General features: G+C 39.1%; 1 protein-coding gene across 1 annotated transcript; it reads right to left on the bottom strand.

Moving 5' to 3' along the window:
* Positions 1-5,126: 5,126 nt before the first annotated feature.
* LOC143856801 (beta-cubebene synthase-like) lies at positions 5,127-10,202 on the bottom strand. The gene is made up of 7 exons (XM_077367088.1): positions 10,005-10,202; positions 8,660-8,921; positions 8,180-8,552; positions 7,739-7,960; positions 6,652-6,790; positions 5,943-6,191; positions 5,127-5,484 (listed from the first exon to the last, which is right to left on the bottom strand). Exons 1-7 carry the CDS (start codon positions 10,146-10,148, stop codon positions 5,194-5,196), a joined length of 1,680 nt encoding a protein of 559 aa, XP_077223203.1. The 5' UTR covers positions 10,149-10,202; the 3' UTR covers positions 5,127-5,193.
* Between the last annotated feature and the right edge of the window lie 9,530 nt (positions 10,203-19,732).

The following is a 19,732-nucleotide window of genomic DNA, read 5'->3' as shown; positions in this document are numbered from 1 at the left end:
TTAGAAAACTAAAATTCTAAAGGCCTAAGTTAATTGAAAAATTGCAAAAGTAATTTAGAATAGTGTAAAAACCTTAATTCAATATAAAAGATTACTTAGGGTTAGAATCCACCATGGGTTCGGATTAAATTGATTAATTAAAACAACTCTTGAATTGGGTTGAAAATTCGATTAACTAGTCAATAAGGAATAAGATCAAAGGGATGTCATTCCTTATAAGTAATTAATCAAATCCACTTTCCAATTTACATTGATTATATAGAACTTTATATTTGTTAATCAACAATCATTCATACGAAAGGGGAAAGCCAATGGCATGAATGATTGGGATTTTCCAAACACAAAATCCTACACAATTTTTCAATTGAGTAGATTGATTTAATTGTAATTATTTCTCCTTCCCCATAGTTTCAACTAAACCCTAAGTAAATAGGATTTAGTTACTCATGAAGAAGGGAAGAAAAACAAAAATAAACGAGATAGATGGGAGAAGAATTGCCATATAGAACTTGAAAGAAAATTAAACAAAAACTAATTACTTCTTCACTAACTTGAATTGAAACAAAATTACATGAAATTGAACTTAAAATAAATAACAAAAATTAAATAGAACTTAGTCTTTTTCTCCTCCAACTTTGGTTGCATCTTCCTCCTTCAAGCTTTAATGTCACCTTGAGTTTTAATGGTGGATGATGATGCCTTGGATTGAGAGTTGAAAAGAAAAAGAAAAAGAAAGAACAAGAAAACCTAAGGGAGAGAGCTTGAGAGTAGTGGAGAGAAAAAGAGAAAATAGAGTAAGAGATTAAAGAGAGGGTAGAGAGTAGTGGAGAGAAAAAAAAGAGAGAATAGAGTGAGGAAAGCATGGGAGAGCAAGAGAACTTTTTTAACAAGAGGGCATAGGGAGAATATGTAAGAGAGAAGGGTGATAGAGAGGATAGTTCTTTTTTATTCTTTACACCAATATATGGAGGGAATCTCTTTCTATTTACAAGCCCCAAGGAAGTTCACAAAAATAACTTGGCATCTTTGAAATTTTAGCAACTTCCACCTTGTGTGTATAATTTCAGCAACTTTGTACCTTGTCTTGGTAATTTGGGCCATTTTTGTTGACTTTTTCCTCTTCTCTTACGTAGAAATGCGTGGGAATTTAGCAACTTTCTCTCATTCTTCATGGTGGGCCCAACCTATATTAAATGTGCAAACAAGTAAAACAAGTTAGTAAGTGGGTCCCATTTGCATTATATAACATATAAGACAAGCTATTTTTGAATCCAAAACCGTGGAATGCTATTTTTAATCTTCAAGTGGGTCCCACAAATGCATGTATAGCAATTAGGAAGTTGCTATTTCTTTCAAAAGGAAACGTGGGTTGTAGAGAGTTTTGCATGTATTTGGTAATTTCCAAACTGTAAATGGGTCCCACTATTGTTGTAACACAATATGGCAATTGCCAAAGTTGAGGGCTGCTTGTTGATGATATCCACACTCCTTGTTTATTTTATACTCGCACCCCATTCTAATATTAAAAGTTTCTGCCTTGGAGCACGCTGGATTTGCAAACATCGTTAGAATAACGTGGGGCCCACCATGAATATAAGGAAACTGATATTTACGCCCCCTTTGCATGTGCTTTCGAAAATCCCATCTCAATAGAACTGTACGTGCATGCATGTACTCATATAAGAATCCAATGGAAAATTTAGTTGCCCTTTCCATCTACTGCCACAAAGAACCTTCTTTAAATATAATATGTGAGTTGAGAAAGTAGGCCCCAATACATATACGGATATTTCTTCAAATTCGAACCATCTCTTTCTTAGTGCAATTCCTATTTAAGATATTTGGTTATTCTCTAAATGGCAAAACTGCCCCTCCATCATATATATGTCCAAAAATCCCATAAGCAACTTCCATATGATGATGTGACCGTCCATTTATTTAAAACCCCCTTCCATGCAGAGAGGTTATGCCCCTTAATCGTTTCTACAAGGCAATCTGAACTGTTCACTGGATGGTCCATAAATAGATCCCTTGGATTATTTCCTTTAGATGATCCAAACCGCTCATTATGTTGGGCTACAAGATAAATTAATGACGCACCTCACCCATTGTCGTATGATGATCTAAACCGTACAAATGATGGGCGATAATATAGAGTGGTTGCACCCCTAATTCATCTTCGTAGAACGATCCACACCGCCCATTTAAAAGTACCCAAATTGGTTTTCATAGGACAATCCAACCGTCCAATTTGTTGGCTGCAAGGTAAATATGATTGTGCCCTTTTGAATAATTCCAAAGAACAATCTAGACCATCCAAATATTAGTGATAAAAACTACTTTTAGGGGCCACTTGTTCGCTAATCCAAACCATCTAGACTATGAGCTTTGACGGACTTTTCCCAAACCATTTCTATTGGATGATCTAAACTATTCATTTAATGGGCCGTGATGGTAATCAAGTGCACCCTCTAAATCATTTCCATAGCTGATCCGAGCCATCCAATTTAATGGTCCACCATGTAACTTGATTGCTTCCCTTAAATAACTCCAATAAGGTAATCTGAACCGTTAAATTCAACCCAGTTAGAGCATCTTGAACTCGGCCACCAAAGTATCTTGAAATTTTAGATTTTCTTGAAAATTGATTGTTTTCCTTAGGAATTTCATCTCCTTAGCTCTATTTTCCGTGAAAATCCATAAATAACCCTGCAACACCAGAAACACACAAAATACATTAGTAGCACCGCTTTAATTATCAAATATGCATGCTTTTTACACCTACAATTCACACATAAATGTGCTCATCACGATCCATTGGGAATATTGGATTCCTTGAGTTGATTGAAATCAAACGAGTAAAAATCCAATAGTTGGATCAAAGGTTATGGTGAAAACAAGAAAAAATCGAAAAAGAAACAAAACTAAGTTTTTTGGATTCGGTCGACCGAGGGGACCTTCGACTGACCTAAGATGGATTCGGTCGACCGAAGCCCAGGCTCTAGGTTTTTTTAATATTTTGTCTGAAAAGGACTGCACTCTCATAACCTCCTTTTCTTTTCATGGACCCCTTTTCGAACGTCTTGTTGAAGATTTATGTAGATCTTTCTTTTCTTCACACTCCATTCCTTGAAGGATTGAATACACCCCAACTATAATTTTGCTTCTCTCTTTCGTTCCTTATTTCCGCTCTTTCTAAATAGGCAGTAGCAAAAACTAACCCACATGGCTCTTTTTTATGGTTTGGATCAGTGTGTGATTTGTTTTGCCACTAAATGTAGGGGTGTTGCAAGTTGGGAAAGAAAAGGAACTGGATGTTCAGTAAGAGTGATGGATTGTTGCATGCATCATTTCTCTCTCTATCTCTCTTTGGAATGTATGCTCTAGTTCGGCAAAGCTATTGCATCCTTGATCGGTTATTTTCTAGTTGGAAAATCGCATGAGCAGAGGCCACTTCTGCTAGGATGTTAATCATACGTTTTTATCAGCCAAGTAGTGTTGACGGGCATTCTAGCCAATGCCAGCCGGAATCCTTTCTTGGCGAAGTCACCGTCATTGCCGTATTGATATTTTTTTGCCATTAGCAGCTCGTCGGAAAGCCAAAGCCGATCGGTGCAAACTTGCCGCTGCAATCGGCTGTAGCTGAACATGAACATGGGCTGTTTTTTTAGTTGCCAGAAGAGAGAGGGCACTTTTGGGGAGAGAATGTGAACCATTTGTTTTTGCCGACAATATTGGTTATAATTTTTTTTATCGCGGAAAAACATACTTAATTTTTTTTTGAAAAATAATAAATATTAATGAAGAATTTTTTCCATCGCTAAAAATTAAATGACTTTTTTTTAATTTTTTTTAAATTTTATAAGAGCAGGTTGGTTGAAGTGGACGCTTGCCTAAGGAGTTCTGTGTGACCGTAAAATCCCTACCAAGTTGAAGGGAAAGTTTTATAAGATAGCTGTGAGGCCAGCCATGCTGTACGGCTCAGAATGTTGGGCCACCAAAAAGCAGCATGTGCATAAGATGAGTGTAACGGAGATGCGAATGCTTAGATGGATGTGAAGCCACACAAGGTTAGATAGAATTAAAAATGAAGACATTCGTAAAAAGGTGGGGGTGGCTCCAATCGAGGAGAAGATGAGAGAGCACCGCTTAAGATGGTTTGGACATATCCAACGTAGGCCTTTGGATGCTCAGGTGAGAAGAGGTGACTCGTGCCAAATTGAGGGAGTAAAAAGAGGTAGGGGTAGACCGAAAATAACATGGGTAGAAAGAGTGAGGAAAGACTTGATAGCTAGGAACTTAACAGAGAACATAACCTTGGATAGGATAGAATGGAAGAAAATGATCCAGGTAAAAGAACCCAACTAGAACCAGGATTAGAGCCAGGTAGATCCCTTTTACCTTCTTCATGAATTTTTTTTTTCTAAAGGATTCATTTAGCTGACAGCAACTAGCTTGGGACAAAGGCTTTGTTGAGTTGAGTTGAGTTATTAAAAAATACTTATTAGTGACTTTTTTTTTCCATTTCCATTTCCTTGAATTTCCATTGCAATTTATGGGACAGATTTTGTGCGCCACCAAAAAAGGGGTTTTCTTGTACTAAGAGTATTTGTGCTAGTGTGACCTATTAGAATAATTGTGATTTTATACTTAATATCTCTATTAGTGTAAAGATAATCTATGATAACCCAAATCAAGTATGTTATCACAGTACTCATTTGTTCTCTTCACAGTGAACTTTGCTTTAGACATGTTTCGTAGGTCACTCTGTATTCAGTTTGGGACAAAACATACAATACATACTGTCATTCAGAGGAGATAATTAAACACGTACAAAATATTAGTACGCCTATTACATAATATATATCCAACAATTTAGACAACATAGTAAACACAAAGTACTATTAACGCTCGAGGAATGATAGATGCAAGGGGCCTCTTTATGCAAGGGCTAGAGAGGAGCCCTAGACTACATCCACGTCATTAAGAGCAACCGAATTCAGTTTCTCAACCGAATTTAAAAATGATGTGGATCTATTCAAGGGCCCTTCTCCAGCCCTTGCATAAAGAAGGCCCTTGCATCTATCATTCCTCTTAACGCTATTACATGTTACATACAACAGTAATAAGATAATCAATATTGCTTTATTCAAGTACATCTAAACCATAAAAATAAGTAAACCGCATCTATTCTTAAAGGGCAATCGGATCAACAAACAACAAGGTGATACGCTCTTTGGTCTTGCCGTTTGAGAAGGTGTATCCATCTTCATCTTTGTATAGTACTTCCATAACACGTGCGAGATTGACGATTCGCATAAGAAGAGTAAGGGAGACAGGGCGGTCGAGGCATGCTTTATTTATGTCTTTCCATGCAAACACTATCAATTCTCGAAGCTTAGCGCACGCCTCCTGCTCTGAGATGCCATGCTCCTTGACATAACATTGGATTGATGATGCAACATGCCCTCGTTCTTGTTCAAACTTCAAATGTCAATAATACATAAAAATAATGTTAAAATCAATCAAAAAGTAATTGCATATTTTATCATCCTATCTCATGTATCTTCATTAGTTGATGCTTGTATTATGATTTTTCCTTCTTTTTTTTGGGTAAAAAGGCTGTCTTTAAATGATAACCTAATGGCTGGACATAAAACACCTTCTGACTAAGACAACAAACTAAGTTTTTTTATTAGTTGGATTAGTTTTTTAACTTTAGTAGGTTTAACAATCTCTTAAGAAATGAGTGGTAGTTAGTTGGTTAAGTAAGTTATTTTATTGAGAAAGTTGTTAGTTATTAAAATCGTCATGATACATGACATGAATATGAAAGTCATTTTAAGGCTTTATCATATCATTACGTCCACTTAGCATCCTACCTTATTTTCTCAATATTATTATTTTTCATCTCTATGTTTTCACGTAAATCAGCATCCAACCTTGTTTCCCACGATGTCATCTTGCAGTCGGTTAACTAGTGATGCATCCATAACAACCTTAGGTCTTTTGCTTGCCCAATCAAATGCCTCCTTTGTTTCAATTTCACCCATCCCGACAAAAGTAAGGATAGTAAGCATTGGGTAACCACAACTGATCAATGAGATGCTTAAATGCTCATTGAATAGAGGTACATATCCCCTGTTAAACCATTCAGCTTCAGTAAAGTATGCTCTTGTTAAACCTCTAATCTGCGATAATAACAAGCCATTCAACCATAATATTAGAAAATAGCAATTATCATTGAAATGGAAAGACATGGTTATCTTCCTGTAACAAATCTAGGATGCTGATATTGACACTTCCATGTTTTAATAATTGCATAAGGGTAATGATAAATCCACACACCATGTAGGATAATTCACTCCCCTGTAACGAGAATTGATGTTAAAAACGATGAAGTCTGCCACGTACCCTCCTTTAGAGGGGTGCGAACTATCTTATAGGGGGTGTGAATGTATCATCACCCTTGCATAAAAATCAGGTTGTCTTTTCTTTTTTAATTGCTTTTGAGAAATTTTGAGAAACATTTAAATAATAAAAGACAAGATGAGTTTGTGCAATTATCAAAACAAGGTATTGCCAATATCAGTAGCCCAATTCATATGTTCATAATATGTGTCAAATTTTATGTATACTCAGATGTCATACTCCTTCTATTAAGTATGGTACACGATAGGACTTTCCTTCAGCTGCAAGTTCCTCTTCTATTTCCTTGACATTATCCAAGAGAGCAAGATAACACACTTTCATATATTTTGGAAGCTGATCTATGGACTCAATAGCCCACCTGAAATTAATTAACCATTCACATTATCAGTACTTGACTAGTTAATGATTCTCACATTAAACTAAGAAGTTATTTTGTTACAAGATATGGTGTCAGAATGTGAAGGGTCGTTGATTAAAGCATCAATTTCGTGAGTTAAAAATAAGATTACCTCTAGATATGGTGAGTGATATTTTTCCATCACCATTCTAGCACAGTATCAGCAGTATAATACCTTTGGTAATATTCTGCTCCTCTAAAGAAGAGAGAGAGAGAGAGAGAGAGAGAGAGAGAGAGAGAGCATCGGGGGGTTATAGGATCCTATTATTATATGAGATGAGAATTCAAAGGATGACTAAGGGCATGATTGGAACCCACAAAAATACATTTCATGGAATATTTTTTTGTGAGGAGGTTGTGAGTGAGGAGAGCATGATTTGGTAATGAAAAAAAATATTATTTAAAACAGGAAACTTTTTTCCCTATCTTTTCATGCATCATCGCACCCTTTCATCATTCACCACCTTATCAAGTCTCTCTCTCACTGTCCTCTTTACTGTTCTTTTACGTTGGGTAAAGAAATATTCCATGAATTTTATTTTCATGGTTTCCAAAGATACCCCAATTTTAAGTGTGGTGGCAACATTTAGCGTTGTATTGTAATTTGGGATGAGTGTCTCAAATAAGTTAGGATGTAGCCTCAGTTCTTTCTTTGATGTGTCATTCATCATAGTAGTCCTTTGACATATTAACTAAAGGGATATGATATCAACACAACCATGTTTTGATATACGAGCTCACCAATCTTGTCTTCTAATATTTAAAGAGCTGTCAAAAGGTTTTCCCAAAAAACTAAAAACAAAAATACAAAAAGTTGGTGTGCTGATATCATTTCCCTAACTAAAATGATATAATATAGTAGTTTCTAATCAAAGCAATATAAATAAAAGATAAATGTAAATCGAGTACCTATCGAGTGCATCTGTGAATAGTTTTAGTTCCTCAAATTTACCATACACATCATAAATGTCATCAATCACTGATATTATGGATAATATTTTGGCAGTCATTATTCTAGCTCGAGAGTATTGTGGTTCAAAATACACTCCATTCGCCCAAAAAAAGTATAATTCCACGATTCGGTCCCTTGCAAAAGGCATGTTTCCTGTAAGATCCATCTCTTTCCACCACCTGTAAGAGATATCAATATATATAGTCCATTATAATCGTAGGGAATCAAATGTGGCATGTTTGATTTCATGTAATACAAAGAAAACCCTATAGTTTTGAAATTATATGATGAGTGGATAATATGATTATGATGAAAGAGACCGAAATCAAGAGCGCTACTCGCCTTGATGGTTTCTCTATAGCTCGATAGTGGAAATATTATCAGTTAAAATAAATTACCTCGTAAGATCCTTTAACTCCATTTGGTGCAACGATTGTAAGAGATTGAAATCTAACTTTGCAAGCTCTAGAAGCACATCATTTTGTTTATTCTCTGGTTGGTATATTGAGATGTAATGCCTATGCTCCAGCCTTGGTAAACTCTTCCATAAGGGCATCTCTAAGGCATGCTCTATCTGTGTTGCAAGTTTAGAATCGAGATGGCTTATATCAGATTTAAGGTGTTTCCGTGTAAATGTAATGGCCTCATCTAATACATCCTCTCCTTGTGTACTGAGATATGCCGCTTCATACAAGCTTAATAGGCCCCTCTTATCACTAATTATGGTTGAGTTGAAGTTTCCCTGCTCATCTTTGCACTTTTTAAATACATCTGTTTCAAAATCCAGCAATGTCATGTTATAAAGAATGTGAATGACAAAAGTAGTGAAAGTACCACAAGTTGTGGCAATGAAAAAGAGAAACAAAAAAAGGATTTACCAGAAGAAACATTAAACCCATGCTGTCTTAGTAGTCGAAATCGGAGAGCAACAACATATAGATCATCGTCAGCAACATATGTATGGGATTCGTATAGTTGATGTAGTGCCTCGTTAATCTCCATTTCAAAATGATATGCCACTCCAAGACGTTGAAGCACATCGATCAAATCTATTTCTTGTTGTGACCCCTTGGCACTGCTTAGCATTCTCTTCACTTCTTCCTTCAACTCTTCAATCCGCTTAGTCCATCCATCTAATTTCTGCATGGTACCATTCAGAAACAAATGTACATTAGCTACTATTACAACGAAACGCTGTAATTCAAAATAAATAAATGCTATAATTCAAAATAAATGAGCTCTCTCTCTCTCTCTCTCTCTCTCTCTCTCCTGTAGTTCTCTATTGAATACATAAATCCACAATTTTGTTTTCTTCTAAATTTTATAGAATCGTCCTTTTTCTCCGTTTTTAATCCTAACTACATAAATAGATATAATAGAAGACAAAAGAGATCATATCAATGTTTAAAAACCCAGATGCGGGTCAAAATGCAGCCAAGAAAAGTCCTTGTCGACTCCGCACAGACGTGGCCAAAAACGCAGTTGACGAGGTCATATCTCAAGAGAGTGAAAGGAGTTTTTATTAACTCTATAGGGCAAAATACGAAACGTGGCCAAGGGAAAAGGAGTTGACTCGGGGGAGTCCTCGATGACACGGGGGAGTTTTACATGCTTCAGATGACCTAAAAATAAACCGTTGAAGAGAGCATCTCCTAATATCATGAGTGAGATCCCACATCGGAAATGGAGGAAAAGTTGTTGGGTTATATATGTGGATCTCCCCTCTCCCAGTGTAGACGCGTTTTCAACATCTCCAAGGGGCGGGCCCCGCGGAGTGGTTCGGGCACTGTTAGTAATGCTAGAAAACAAAATCGGGAGGATGGAAGACCCAGAACCGGACAATATTTACACAGTCAGGCTAGGGCATGACATAATGGTATCAGATCAGGACCTCCAATCCAATACGGTGTGCCAGCAAGGACGTTGGGCTTCAATGGGGTGGATTGTGAGATCCCACATCGGAAATTGAGGAAAAGTTGTTCGGCTGTATATGTGGATCTCTCCTGTAGACGCATTTTCAGCATCTCCAAGGGGTGGGCGCCCCGCAGAATGGGTCGGTCACGGTTAGTACTGCTGGAAAACAAAACCGGGGAGGGTGGAAGACCTAGAACCTGACAATATTTACACAGTTGGGCTGGGGCTTGACATCATGTGTTGAATCAAAAGAGCATGAGATACACATGAACCATCGTAATTAAAGGTGATAATTGAATTTCTATCTACCATTTGATCATGCGTGTAGGTGAGGAAGTGATCACCCCAAACGCTTGGGTGATACACTTCTGATGTAGGATTGAGTTGTGGCTTCTCATCTTCCTGTGGATTGAAGTAAGAACCAAAATAAGTGGTTGCAGTTACGAGATCCATAGGAATGGAAAGGGTGGGAAAGGAACACAAGGGTGGTATTGTATTTTGTGGTGGAGGAGTCACATGAATCGTTATTTATAGGCATCAAAAGGAGGCCTGCTATATTTAAACATAAAAATGGTAGAGAAATAAGATAATGACATCGAATATACACATGAAGTAACAATCGTTATTTATAGGCATCAAAAGGAGGCCTGCTATATTTAAACATAAAAATGGTAGATAAATAAGATAATGACATTGAATATACACATGAACTAACAAATAAGAGAAGAAAGTGAGAGGGTGAGAAAGAGTAACGTGACCAGCAAATAAATGTTTTCTACTTGTTTTAGTGCCTTAGATTTTTATTTTTTTTAAAGTATTCCACCCACATTTTCCCCATACAACCGAATAAGTACAAATCAAATATAAATGTTGAAAAACGTGTTTGCTGTCCACATTATACATAGGCGGTAGGAGAAAAAATGTGGATCATATGAGTATCTAACCCTCTAGGTCAAAGACGTGTGCTTACATATGTATTAATGCTGATAAATTAACAACCCCCCTCTTACTCTCTCCAAATTGAACACTTGGCGGGGCCAACAATTGATTTGTTTAAATCTTTGGGCAAGGTAGGCCCTTTGATGGACTGTGTACCACCCACACCATGGGATGATCCAAACCGTCCATTTGATGGGCTGCAATGTAAATAGGTTGTGCCCCAAAAAAATCATTTCCATAGCATGATACAAGCCCTCGATCTATAGAGAAACTGCATAATATGGAAACCACTATAGATCAGAGAATTGTGATCATCCTATGGAAATGATTTTTGGAGCATAACCAATTTACATTGTGGCCCATCAAATGGACGTTTTGGATCATCCTATGGTGTGGGACGTAAAGCCCATTTTGAAAACACATGACTATATGGGCTAACACAATATAAAAACTCGATTGTCACAACCATAGTTAGCAAAATGACGTTTTAAACTGCATTTTTTCATAAAAACATGTTTTAATGGTTTACCATTTCTTACTCTGTTTAAAACTTTTACTGTCCGACTTTTTACGAAACACCACAAACACGTTGAAAATGTATGTTGTTGTGTTTCCATTTTGTTTACCACTTTTTTTTTTTTTTTGAACCAATACTACATTAAAATCAAACCTTCACCATCCTTTTTTTTGGCCGAATCGTCTTTTTGCTAATTACTCTCTCTCTCTCTCTCTCTCTCTGAACATGAAACCTTAGTGGGGCCCAACAATGAATGGTTTAGATCATATCTTTGAAGAAGTTTGATGCCATAAACATGTATTTCTACTAAAAAAAACCACTTGGGCTTACTTTGTTCGAAGATCCAAACCATTCATTTGTTCCGACCCAATGTCAATAATGTCAATAGGCCATATCCCAAAAAAATCTCCCTAGGATGATCCTAAAACTTCAATCCAAGGAGATACATACATACTTATGGTGTCGTTGTATTAGATTGGAGGGCTATGATCATCGAGATGAGTTTTGGGGCACATGCTACTTACATTGAAGCACAACAAATGAATGGTTCGGAACTTCGAACAAAGTTGCTCAATGAATTTTCTAAAAAAATAGCGAGGTGGGCCCACTGTCTACTGCGTCTGTTTGTAGGTGAGCATATATTTCAAAAAATACAATGAAGCCTACCTTGTTCGAAGATCAAAAACATTGTTGTTGTGCCTTAATGTTTCTAGAATGTACCTCAAAAATCAGCTCGATCATGATCCTAACCCTTTTAATATTTACATAAACAACACCATATAGAAAAATCTATACATCGAAGAGCTTGGATCAACCAAAGGAGATGATTTTCATGGTACGGTGCATTTAATTTGGGGCCTACCAACTAAATGGTTTAGATCTTTGTACAAGGTGGAGCCCACTTTATTTAAAAAAAATAAAATAATTCTGTGCACCTCCGTATATACCCCATACAATGCATACTTATTAGAAAATTCATTAATACCCTTGTTCCAATATCCAAACTCTACATTTGATGGGGCCCAACGTAAATAGGACTTTCCCTGAAGGGATAATTACATTTACACCCCCTCAACTATGGCCAAATTCCACTTCTGACCCCGTGGTATCGACTTCACCAAAGACACCCCCTCATCTTTCAATAATGCTTGTTACATGACGGGGTGGACGGGAACGAAGAAATTGCCAGGGGGTGTTTTTGATGAATTTTGAACTGTAGAGTGTAAAGTCAGGGGTCTACTTAAAAATGTTAGAAAGTTGATCGAGGGGTGTCTTTGGTACCTTCGATACCACGGGGTTAGAAGTGGACTTTGGCCATAGTTGAGGGGGTGTATCTGTACTTTTCCCTTCCCTGAAAATCATTTCCATATGATGATTCTAACTCAAAGTTATGTAGAGGCTGATCGAAGGGTTTTGCTCATCCTATGGAGTTGATTTTATGGGCAAGGCCTATTGGGGCCCAACAAATGAACGGTTTCAATCTTTGAATAAGCTGGCCCCACTCGAATGTAAGGATTGTGTCTGTGTGGCCTAATGGACCACATTAATCGATAATCTACTGCTAGCATTAGGCTACATTAATAAATTAGGAGAGATCAACAAAGCATTTGGAATGATCCAGTACTCCTTAGGTAGTTTTCAGCTTTCTACAACCTGATTGCATACATTTTTCTATCATCACTAGCGGTTATAGGGTGTGGAATATCCCAGCTCCTCCTAGTGTTTGTACTTTTTCTTGGTCGGCAGCTCCAGATGAAATCCTCACAATGGACCCCCCTCCACGATAGAAATATGTGGAACATTAATGACTACCCATTATGTGCGGTGGCAGCTGAATCAATTGACCACATTCATAGAGTTGCATACTTGTTAGATATGGTATTTATTTTGTTTTTTCTTTAGAATTTTCTTAAGAGAAGAGTACGGAATGCCGGCACATGTTTCGAGGAATTACGGATCTCAGGTACCTTTTAAAACAAGAATGAAACACGGGCAATTCTTCAAAATCAGGTGGTAAAAAGTCCTGATACCTTCTGACATTGACAGAGTCCTCCTTTTTCATTACTCCCTATTAAATTGGCACACTTCACGAGGCTTCTATTGGTTCGTTTGACTGTGTATTTGAACTGACAGAACCTTGGGTTCGTTATTATCTTGGCCGTCGGAAATAACTAGAGACGGATGGATGCTTGACACGTGTTGGAAAACTTTTCGGAACGCTGACAACCCAAAGTTAATCATTATCTTTGCTCACTTCTCTTTTGGCATTGAACGGTAACGTTATTGAATACGTCTCTTTCGGCTTAGAATTTTTTCACTTCTCTTTTGGTCCTCACTCTTTTGCCTTATAACGGTAATGTTATTGAATATGTCTCTTTTGGCTGAGAATGCCACCGGATTACGCCGGCGTACCCATTTACGCTGGCATACCCCTGAATTCCGCCAGCGTAAACCCTGTTTCCGCTTACACCCTATTTCCGCTGGCATACCTCTTAATATTCCGGCGGCGTACTCTAGAATCGGCGGCGTACTCGATATGTTTGAAACACACATTTGAACCCAGAAAATCCGGCAGCGTACTTGAAATTCCGGCGGCGTACTCTAGAATCCGGCGGCGTTCTCAGCCAAAAGAGACGTGAGAAATAATAAAGTATTCCATAACGTCGCCGTTTTAAGCCAAAAGAGACGTTTTCAATAACATTACTGTTATAAGCCAAAAGAGAAGTGAGAACCAAAAGAGAACTGAAAAGATTCTAAGCCAAAAGAAACGTATTCAATAACGTTATCATTCTAAGCCAAAAGAGAAGTTAGAAAAGATAATGATTGACTTTGGGTTGTCAACGTTCCAAAAAGTTTTCCATCAAGTGTCAAGCAAATCCATCTGTCTCTAGTTACTTCCGACGGCCAAGATAGAAACGAACCCAAGGTTCTGTCGGTTCAAATATGCATTCAAACGAACCAAAAGAAGCCTCGTGAAGCGCGCCAATGTAATAGGCAGTAATGAAAAAGGACTATGTTGATGTCACAAGGGTATCAGGGTCTTTTTACCACCCGATTTTGAAGAATCACCCGTCTTTGATTCTTGTTTTAAAAGGTACCCGAAATCCGTAATTTCTCGAAACTTGTGCCCACATTCCGTACTTTTTCTGAAATTTCAGCAGGGGTTCGGTGTATATAAGAAAAGCTGGGTGAAATAACCACAAAATGGGAGAGAGAGAAAGAGAGAAAAGATCAACCAAAAAACTCTCTTTCAAAGCCTTACGCCCCTCCTCTATTTATAGTTTTGGCGGGGGGGGGGGGGGGGGTATGCCTGGTCATACCCCAGCAGAGTCGCCAGTTTGTGGGAGCCAATTTTTTCCCTCGCGCGCAGGACGGTGGGGGATCACCACATCGGGTTCTCAAGGGAGTGTTTATTTGATCTGCGTTACTTGCGGACTCAGGACCGACATTCTAACTTCGCAAGAATTTGAAACTCAGAGCCGCCATGTAGGTCAGGGCCTAGGACCCGTGCCTATTCTTCCAATGAAATGAGTAATGAAACTCGAATTTCGTTGGAAGAACAGTAACCAACGGGGTTCCTTTACTCTGGGCCTAGAACCTTATCTTTTGCTCTGTTTGTTTAAGGCATGGTCCTTACAGATGTCTGGATAATGGTTATGGTTACAATCGGTGAAGGTGTTAAGCACCCCTCTTGCCCGGACAAATCCGGTCTCTTAACTTAGATTGGCATTTTTCGAAGAATTTAAACCAGGATAACTTATCTTTTTATCCTTTATTTACGTTATGCTTAATTCCAGAGTGTAAATAAAGATGACTTTACAAAAAGACCAAAAATAAGCGGTAGTTATCCTGATCAATGTCGTAATTTGTATACGGATCTCGGAAGATCTCGCAACTACTCACAATCAGGTTAACTTAAAACAAACGGAAAAGATAGTACTTTATTTCTAAAAGTGCAAAAGTAGAGAAACTGTAGGTAGCTCACACCGAGCGTCGGTATTATGCCGAAATTCTGAAGGTTCGGAGCGTCATCGTTCAAATAGCGCCATTGTTTTGTCAAATTTCGCAGAACCACTAGCTATTTTTCAATAATAGCGCAGTTATTCTGTCGAAATCTCGACAAACTCGAAGCCCCTTCGCCAACACAGCGCCGTTGCGCTTCCGAATTTCGGATAACCGAAGGCCCTATTATCTAAATAGCGCCATTGTTCGGCAAACCTGAAGTGTCTTCGTCAACACAAAGCCGTTACGCCGCCAAAATCTCCGCAATCTTGGAATCCTCTCTTTTCAGAATAGTGCAGCTACTGTACCTATTTCTCTTTATCTTTCTGTAAATTTACATTTGTTTACCAAGCTTTATGTAATTTCCTTTACAAAGTAAGGGACAAGGTGGTGACATCATAAGATCTCCGCCTCACGTTGCCCCCAGAACTTATGATATAAATCCTTCTACCTTTCTTTTACTTTCTACAATTTTCGTTACAAAGTAAGGTACGAGGTGGTGACATCATAAGATCTCCGGCTCACGTTGCCCCCAAAACTTATGATATAAATCCTTCTAACTTTCTTTTACTTTCTGTATTTCTTTACAATGTAAGGTACGAGGTGGTGACATCATAAGATCTTCGTCTCACGTTGCCCCCAGAACTTATGAAATAAATCCCTCTACCTTTCGTTTACTTTCTGCAATTTACTTTACAAAGTAAGGTACGAGGTGGTGACATCATAAGATCTCCGGCTCACGTTGCCCACAGAACTTATGATATAAATCCCTCTACCTTTCATTCTGCACTGTTTTTTTCTGTTTGTTTTAAATTAACCTGATCGTGAGTAGTTGCGAGATCTTCCGAGATCCATATACAACTTACGACATCGATCAGGATAACTACCGCTTATTTTCGGTCTTTTTGTAAATTCATCTTTATTTACATCTTGGAATTGAGCATAACCTAAATAAAGGATAAAAAAATAAGTTATCCTGGTTTAAATTCTTCGAAAAATGCCAATCTAAGGTAAGAGACCGGATTCGTTCGGGCAAGAGGGGTGCCTAACACCTTCCCCGATTGAAACCATAATTCTTACCCGGATATCTGTAAGGACCATGCCTTAAACAAACAGAGCAAAATATAAGGTTCTAGGCCCAGAGCAAAAGAACCCCTTTGGTTATTGTTCTTCCAATGAAATTCGAGTTCCATTACTCATTTCCTTAGAAGAACAGGCACGGCTCCTAGGCCCTGACCTTGGTGGCAATTCTGAGTTTCTCATTCTTACGAAGTTAGAATTTCGGTCCCGAGTCCGCAAGTAACGCAGATCAAATGAACACTCCCTTGAGAACCCAATGTGGTGATCCCCTGTCATCCTGCGCGCGAGGGAAAAAATCGGCTACCACAAACTGGCGACTCTGCTGGGGTTCTCTTGATTTCCTTTCAGCAGACTCGTTATGAAAATAAAAAAAGTTATAGCTATTAATTGACTTAACTTGGCATTTTTGAAAATTTCAAACAAATAACTAGGCTTTTTCTCCTTTATTAGGGTTATCCTTAACCCGATGTAGCCTTTAGGGGTATCCGCAAGTTACGAACACTTCACAAGTTGCAAAAGCTCCTAAACGTGCGAAATAAAAGAAGTGTTAGATTTACTTTCCAGTACCATACGTTTGTTCTTCAGGGATTGCAAGAGCCAATGCTTAAAATTGCCGCCAATTGCGCGAAAATGCCCCGGGAGGGACCTAGGCTTACCTATTTATGTTATGCAGATACGCACACACCATATTTTGCATACCTATTACCCTCGGGAGTGACTAGCACTTGGAACAGATTCGGTAACTTCTGAGATTTCATCACCCGATTGCCACTTGTCTCGCCTCCATTTAAGGGTGTCAATTTTGGCTCGGGCTCGGAAGCTCGCTCGAGCTCGGCTCGAAAAAAGCTCGTCTCGAATCCTTAACGAGCCGAGCCCGAGTTAGGCTAGGCTCGGCTCGGCTCGGCTCGTTAAGGCTCGTAAAGAATTTAATATATTTAAATATATATATTATATATTAATATATACATTAAAAGGGTTGTCCATGGAGTGAAAGGGGGGGGGGCAAAATATGTCACTTCATTTTTGGAACCCCATTTGTTACTAGGACCACCCCCCATAGTGTAAAAAAAGTAGTCAAATTACACTAATAGGGCTGTCCAGGGAAGATGAGGGGTGTGAACATAATATAACCCGAGCTCGGTAAGGCTCGCGAGCCTGACCGAGCCAAGCCCGAGCCAAGCCGAGCCTGGCCAAGCTCGGCTCGGCTCGGCTCGTTTACACCCCTACCTCCATTTGATGTGAAAGCACCACCTCTTTGCGCGTCGCCCTTGTGGTGTCGTTAAAATGATGATGTATTAAACTTCCTATCGCGTTGGGGCACACCTGGCAAGGGTTGTTTAATCACTTCAGCAAAAGGAACCTTGAAGCCTTCATCACACTGCATAAGCCTAGCATATGCACATAGATGTTACCATGCCCGCATAGGGCATGCTGAGCTTAGAGTTAGGCAAAGCCTACCAGTTAATATTGAGAGACGTGAACGTCTTCCAAAATAGGTATACACTAAACCTTTGGCCCACCTCGGGCATGTTGAACGAGTCTAGAAAGGTGTCCCGAGTTGTCATTTCTTGCTAGGGATGTCATTACCCTAGCCCGATGCGTGAACGGTCGCAGCTTATTTTATCCAAAACTAGAGGTTATTGTCTAACCTTTAGCTTTGTCCAGAGTATTGTTTGTAAACCCATATCATCACATTCCTTGGATAAGCAACCATTGTACCCTGGAAGTATGTTCGTCCTGCAGATAACACGCTTAACCAAAAGGCCCTCATTCTAGTCTCATCTTTCAAAGGTTATTGTAATCCCTTAATCATCTTCTTATCCAGACCATCTTGGTCTCAGCCACGTCAGGCTCTATTGCTTTTCGCGCCTCGATCCATCATAACTTTCGTTATAGTTAAGATGGTGAAGCTCTACTCGAATAAAGTCTATCTGTCCTTAGACTTGTCTCGACCACCCAGATCAAAATCCTTTTTGAAGTTGTCTTCTCACATAGAGATAGACCTTCGCTGGCCTCTATTATGGTCAGAAGAGCGGGGGAACTCTGCCCAAATAAACATGTCTTCTTGTACGAATATAATCTTGTCATGACCATTGTTATGGTCACAGTACCCGAGCTTTGCACAATCCAAGTCAGTCTTTCCAAAAGGTTAGACTCGTCCTGACCTCTGTTATGGTCAAAGAGCGGCGGAGCTCTAGCCAAATAAACATGTCTTCTTGTACGATGATGATCTTGTCATGGCCATTGTTATGGCCACAGTACCTGAGCTCTACTCAAATCCCAGTCAGTCTTTCTCAACGGTTAGACTCATCTCGGCCACCTATTATGGTCAAGACAGCGGCAGAACTCTGCCCAAATTGTCTCTCTCTCTTCCCCTCATGAGAAGATAGACCCCTTTTCTGACCAGTGTCTTATTCATAACTCGGAAATTACACCCAGATCATATTGTCTTCACTTTTGAAGACAATCCTATCCCGAACATCTTGCATGGTCAAAGCTCAGAGCTCCGTTCGAATGAATATATCCTCTCACGGGAGGATATACCCGCCTCAACCTTTGTCATAACCAAAGTATCGAACCTCTATCCGATCATCATCTCAAACAAAGGTTAGATCGTCTCCTAAACCCTCACTCAATCTGTTCAGGAGTGTTTTCCCAGTCAGCCATCGTAGGGGCAGACCTTGTCCTCAGCTCCTCGCATGTCCAGGTTCTGTCAAAATTTGAAAAAAATTTGTAAAAATTACAAAAAAAAACTTGTTTGAACTCGTAACTGTTTGTATGGTTCTTCCTCCTTGCTTGAAAAAGCTCTGAAACTAGTATATGAATATTTCCATCTGCAGGTGGAAAGTTATTACACTTGAAACCATTGCATCCAAGAAGTCAAAAGCCTGGGCCCGTACCCAAGCTCTTTTAGAAAGAACCTTGGATCTACCTATTCCTTCAATTCCTACTCCTTCGGTAGAAATTTCGGAACCTTCCAGTCTACCAACTCCTCTTGCCATCATTGCAGAACCTATGGACTACTCTCAAGTTATAAAAGAGCTGCAACAGGCAGTAGCTGAACTCACTTGGAGTTTCCGTCAACTCTCGGAAGAGAACGCCGCGTTGAGATCACCTCCTCAGGTTACTTTGGCACCTACTGTACCTCAACAACCTATTCCTTCTGTTCAGGAAACCATACTAGTCCAGCCCACTAACTAGTCTATAGCTCAGCCTCCGGATCCATTTCTAGAAGAGCAATATACCGATGAGAATCATCCCCTTGCGTAGATAGTTAAACAATGGGAAGATAAGTTCACCAAAGTTAACCAGGACCTCAAGGTCATTAAGGTTCACGGGTCATCAAGACTCACCATGCGGGAGGTATCTCTGTTCCCCGATGTACAACTTCCCACCAGCTTCAAGTGGACAGATATAAACAAGTACGATGGAACCGGCTGTCCCTGAATGCATCTCGCAGCGTTTGAAGGCATGCTCCGATCACATAAACTGTCTCCAG

Source organism: Tasmannia lanceolata, unplaced genomic scaffold (genome assembly GCF_043159265.1).
Source record: "Tasmannia lanceolata isolate RefF3 unplaced genomic scaffold, GAP_Taslan_0.1 ptg000023l, whole genome shotgun sequence".
NCBI lineage: Eukaryota > Viridiplantae > Streptophyta > Magnoliopsida > Canellales > Winteraceae > Tasmannia > Tasmannia lanceolata.
This window is presented reverse-complemented; position numbering and strand designations above follow the sequence as displayed.

Excerpts from the sequence above, each read along its gene's own strand:
- LOC143856801 (XM_077367088.1), bottom strand. The coding sequence starts at position 10,148 with ATGGATCTCGTAACTGCAACCACTTATTTTGGTTCTTACTTCAATCCA. Across the intron at positions 8,922-10,004 it reads CCTACACGCATGATCAAATG|AAATTAGATGGATGGACTAA; the intron begins GTAGATAGAAAT and ends GGTACCATGCAG. Across the intron at positions 8,553-8,659 it reads TGGGTTTAATGTTTCTTCTG|ATGTATTTAAAAAGTGCAAA; the intron begins GTAAATCCTTTT and ends ATTTTGAAACAG.